Genomic DNA, 5,279 nt, shown 5'->3' with positions numbered 1-5,279 from the left:
ATCTCATCATGAGACTGAGATCCACTATACAAGTGAGATTCACGATGTATGAGATGTGTGGTGTAAGATCAAATTGGTAGAGATGGAACGTGTATTTTATTGGTAGGTGATCCGAATTCAACATTAACAGACTAGATGTTAATGACTCAGTCCAGGTCTTTTAGAAAACAACGAAGATGCTTAGTATTATTACTTTTTTTTTTTTTTTCTGATTTGGTACACCTCCTTCCAGTAGTTTCCACATCTTATATTTAGAAATATGCAAGGTGCCAGATGGCTAGCTGGTAATGGTAAGATCTCTGGTGGGCTGCAGCAGATACTTCATATTGAATCCCACCTGCCCAGGGTTTTGGGGGGAAGGGGTGTGGTGCAATTTGGACAGGCCTAACCTGAACCCAACCTTACATGAGTTTAAATTGGGTCATAAGGCCCGATAAAAGATGACGGTATATATATATTCATTAATTCTTTCAAATTCACCCAAGCCCAATTAATCTGGCCCAACCCGATCCCAACCGAAATTTGGTTGGGATTGATAAACTTGGGCTATCCAAAGTTTCACATTCAGGAGTGGGCCTGGATTTACTTTCAACCCGATCCACCTGCCTAAGTTGCATCCCTAGTTATGGGTTGGGGATGGGCTGTGGGTTGGAAGGAGTTCAAATATTTCTATTGTACATAGACATTTAAAAAGAATTAATGCGGTGAGCGTGGATCGAACACGCGACCTTCAGATCTTCAGTCTGACGCTCTCCCAACTGAGCTATCCCCGCAATTGATCCTTAGTTTATACAAATCAATTTAGAGTCTAGAGGGAATGGTAATACTGAAACAAGAATGTAGAATCAGAACTGGAATGGAACATTTCGAAATCTCATTTCCATTCTTGATATTGAAGAATGGCCCTCCCTCTCCCTTGAGAATAAAATTCCATTCAAATTATTTCACTTCCTATTCCGATTTGTCTGAATCAATAGACTATGAGAATAAATCATTCAGATTCAGATTTCAAAGGATTTTGATTATGATTTAGGTTCCTGATGAAGGGGTTTTTGGTAGCACCCTATTGTTCGGATTATTTCCAAGTGGCCGATAACTCAGAGGCTGAAGTGGAGGATTTTTGCTGGATGAAGACTTGGATGTCGAGCTGATTAGGCCGAGTTGGGGGGTAGATTGGGTGCCGAGTTGGGTAGCTCTTCAGAGAAACTTGCAAGGAATCGATGTTAGAGGATGTAAGGTGGCTAACCCGGCGAGGTTGCTCCGATGATTAAGTTAGTACTCTCGTAGTAGATCGCGCGCTAAAAAATCAGAAAGTATAAGAGATAGAATGTGCTTACTCGCCTCCTCCTTGTGTCATTGGGGTTGGTGCCTTTATATAGGCATTGTTTGGTGTGGGACTCACGCACCACATCCAAGATTTCCGAGAGTTTGTGCCTAACCGGTCCAAGATCCTCAAAGGTAACCACCATGCACGTTGATCATCCTCTGGAACATTCGGTACGTGGGCCAACTTCCGAGAAACGTAGGAGCATTGGGATATGCATGCCAAATTTGTCGGCGAGCACATCTCGCAGGTCATCGCCTGGTCCCCGGTCAGGTCGGCAAGCCCTCGAGAGAGGTCGCTCCTCGTGTCAAGGTCACTTCGACCGGTGATGAGGTGGTACAGGCTGACCCTAGACGAGGTGCTGCAAGCCGACCTAAGTTACGATCGAGGTCGCCAGGTCGATGGTAAAGACAGGTCACTAGGTTGGAGTAAAAACAAGCCACGATATGAAACTCCAAATCATCACTTAAGTGGTGTCTAAGTTTCATCTATTTATTCGGAGATGACATGTGCCACAATATCATTGTAGGGTAAAATCCGCCCTAATCATTTCCCATTCCACTTAAACCAAAACGGACCTAAGAACGAATTTGTTTTTTTTTTTTTTTTCTTGTTCTTGATGAAAAGAATTTATGTTTCTTTTTACTTATCACTGACTCAAGACATTATGTTTTCCCACCAATTTTTCACATCATCACCATAAGTTGGCAGGTCTCACGTTCTTTAAAAGTCAAACTAAAAATGGATAAGGATACCATTATTTACCAGTATATGTAACCACACCAACCAAGCACCTTGTGGCTCCTTTTTCTTCCGTGTTTTTATCCTATACGCAATACAGGGCTTTCTTTTTCAGCTCTGCTCTGCTTCATTCCTTGAGAAACAGAGCCAACATGCTTTCAGTATCAGAACAAAAATCTACATAGAACAGATGGCATGGGAATGACATTAATCTCATTCTATGAATTAATTAATAAATTCAATGATTTATCTCACAATCCATATAAGCTCAGCTCTTCTGTTCTTTACATGTGATATTTACATCTACAAGTATGAATATCATCTTCACCTGAAAAAAAAATGTAAATCAAAATCGTCCCCCACAAACAAATTCAAAAGTTCAAAAATCAATGCTCTCGATCAATGGAGTTTTCTGTTTCGAGTGTCGCTTCTCAGCCAAAAATCAATTCTATTGATTTGTTTCTTTGACGATACAATAATAACAGGAGCTTGATCGGTGCAGCTTCTTGGCCTGAACAAATCGTTCATCGACCCACCAAAATGACGTCGGAATCAGGGAGAGACATGGAAGATGAGATCGACTGTCGAATCTCCTCAAAGGTGGGGTGGCTTCCAGTTCCACCGCTGGAGCTACTATAACTAGGCCACATTGGAGCCGATTTCATCTTGCCAAGCAGATATACCTCCATCCCTTCTCCTTCAGACTCCTCTGCCTCTTTCGTACCCTCCAACACCTTCACTACTTGCCTCATCGTCGGCCGAGCCCGGGGGTCAGGGTATGTACACAGCAATCCCAAATGAAGCACCCTCTCGACCTCCTCAGCGTCGAACCCGCCCACGGCCCTCAGCCTTTCGTCCATCGCATTCAGCAACTCTCCTCGCTCCATTAGTCCCCATGCCCACTCAACCAGAGGTGGTCTCCCTTCCTCTATGGGTCTCCGCCCGCAGGCAACCTCAAGAATCAAGACTCCAAACCCAAATACGTCAGTCTGTGCAGACGCCCGGCCGCTGCGAACCACTTCGGGAGCCATGTAGCCCACAGTTCCGACCACACGCGTTGTGCTAGCCATCTGGCCATGTCCGTGAATGTGAGCCAACCCGAAATCTCCCAACCTCCCATTCATATCTCTGTCGAGCAATACGTTACTGGCCTTTATGTCTCTGTGCAAGACTCTAGCCTCCCATCCCTCGTGCAAGTACAAGACCCCAGCGGCCACATCCTTCAACACTCTCACCCTATCTTCCCAACCCAACATCATACTCTGCTCACATTCAAACACTCTCTTGTCCAAGCTCCCGTTCTCCATATAATCATACAGCAACATCAAACTCCCCTTCTCTCTCTTGCACCAACCTCTCAGCCCAACTAAGTTCCTGTGCTTCAGTCGACCCAGACTCGATACTTCAGCCAAGAACCCTCTCATGCCTTCATCAGTCTCGTGGGCAATGCGCTTCACAGCAACCTCGGCTCCTCCTGTCAAAACCCCTTTATAGACCTTCCCATTCCCTCCAACCCCAATTACGTTTTCTTCCGAGAACCCCTTTGTCGCCGTGTGAATCTCCTGATAATTCATCCGATGGGGCCAATACTCCAGTTCCCAATCTTCCATCTCCGCTCTCTCCCTTACCTTCCTCCTCCTCCTCTTAACCAAAAGTAGAGATATCACCGCAGAACAGGCAAGAACAAAGAGAACCGCCACTGTAATCCCCGCAATGAATCCTTTGGAACGAAAAACAGAGTTCTTGGGAGGAACAAATGATGGCAGATTCAAAGTAGTCAAGGAATCCCCGATGGAAGCATTCGAATTACTAAAGCTCCAAGCAAGAATCCTATGGTATTCAACTAACCGTCCCGTCGCCGCAGTGAAACCAACATACATTTCATCCAGGAGAATGTCGGAGAGGTTGACAGGAGTACTAATCAAAGGCCGCTGAGGCCTTTTCATTCCGGCTCGGGCCATAGTGACATTAAGCAGATCCGAGTAATCAATCCATACTTGATAGTTGACGCCATTGTTGAGCGTCAAATCATGAAAGGTCCCGTTTCGGCTATTCATATCTTCAGCCCAATAACCGGCCGGCTCGGCGGTCTTCGACGTGAGTGAGTTCTCGTCGACGCCGATGTGGTTATCATTGATATCGTTGAACTCTTGATTTTTGAATACATCAAATTCGATGCCGAACAAGTGATTATTGCGGTTGCCGTTGTTGGTATGGTTAACGAAGCCGAGATGTTGAGAAGAGGTGGTGCCATTGATTCCGCCGGTAGGAGCGAAGATGAAGACGATGCCGTGGCCGGAGAGTTGGCCGTTGTTTGGAGCGATGGAGAAGATGAAGGAGGTATAGAAGGGGAGGATAGCGGACGTGTTGGGGGCCCTCGTGGGTATCTTAGAATTGTAAAGCGCTCGACCAACGGTAAAGGCGGTAGTGTTTGTGAGGACGAGCAGACGGGATTCGAGAGTCGCGGTGCCATAGAATAAAAGATCAGACGAACTGAAGCCGTTGAAGACAAAATCCACGGCGAAAGCTGATCGGAGGAGCAATGTTTTGGTTAATAAAAGCAAGAGTAGTCGATGCAGAAGGTGGGCAGCCATTTTCAGCGGAAGCAGCAGAAGAGAAGAAGCCGCTTTGTCGCAGGCGCAGGCGAGAGAGATCTGAATGAAGTTCTTGAGCAGTGGAGTAAACAAGGAAAAGAAAGAGACGGTGTTTGGTGGGTTTATTAAATTTAGGTTTAATTTATTATTTATATGACAATGCCCCTTGTTTTTAATGGAATTACGAACATGGACACGTTCAATTGCCCTTTATATTTTGTGCCGTCGTTGTGTGCCGACGTGCCGTGACATCATTGTCAATTATTGGATTAAAAAAAAATAGGAAATAGGAATTTGCCGCGATGGATACAACCACAGATGCTAAGAAGTTGAAATCGGACGGTTCTGAATGGTTGTCGATGGGGTCCACTGCCTTGTTCAATGAAATATAAATCCTTAAAAAAAATTGAAATTATTTTGTTGACCGAATACACGTAACGGATGTAGAGTTGGGACTCTCAAGTCTGAAGAGTTTTCTCATATCTCATTCTCGTACAAATCCAAACAGTACCGTGCTCACCAACTCAAGTTGTGAAAATTTTAAATTGAGAGAGATTAGCCTCACGGGCTCACCACGGCCAGGGTAGGGATATTCTTAACAAAACGCTCCCAACACTGTA

General features: G+C 45.0%; 1 protein-coding gene and 1 non-coding gene across 2 annotated transcripts; both read right to left on the bottom strand.

The window, feature by feature from the left end:
* Positions 1 to 700: 700 nt before the first annotated feature.
* On the bottom strand, positions 701 to 773 carry TRNAF-GAA (transfer RNA phenylalanine (anticodon GAA)). Its single transcript has one exon. It is a non-coding gene; the product is annotated as a tRNA-Phe (tRNA).
* Positions 774 to 2,098: 1,325 nt separating this feature from the next.
* On the bottom strand, positions 2,099 to 4,844 carry LOC104599394 (L-type lectin-domain containing receptor kinase VII.1-like). Its single transcript, XM_010261905.3, has one exon. It carries the CDS (start codon positions 4,657 to 4,659, stop codon positions 2,590 to 2,592), a length of 2,070 nt encoding a protein of 689 aa, XP_010260207.1. The 5' UTR covers positions 4,660 to 4,844; the 3' UTR covers positions 2,099 to 2,589.
* Between the last annotated feature and the right edge of the window lie 435 nt (positions 4,845 to 5,279).

This window comes from Nelumbo nucifera, chromosome 1 (genome assembly GCF_055504915.1).
Source record: "Nelumbo nucifera cultivar China Antique chromosome 1, China Antique-T2T, whole genome shotgun sequence".
NCBI lineage: Eukaryota > Viridiplantae > Streptophyta > Magnoliopsida > Proteales > Nelumbonaceae > Nelumbo > Nelumbo nucifera.
The sequence above is the reverse complement of the archived record's forward strand: the minus strand, read 5'-3'. Positions and strand labels throughout refer to the sequence as shown.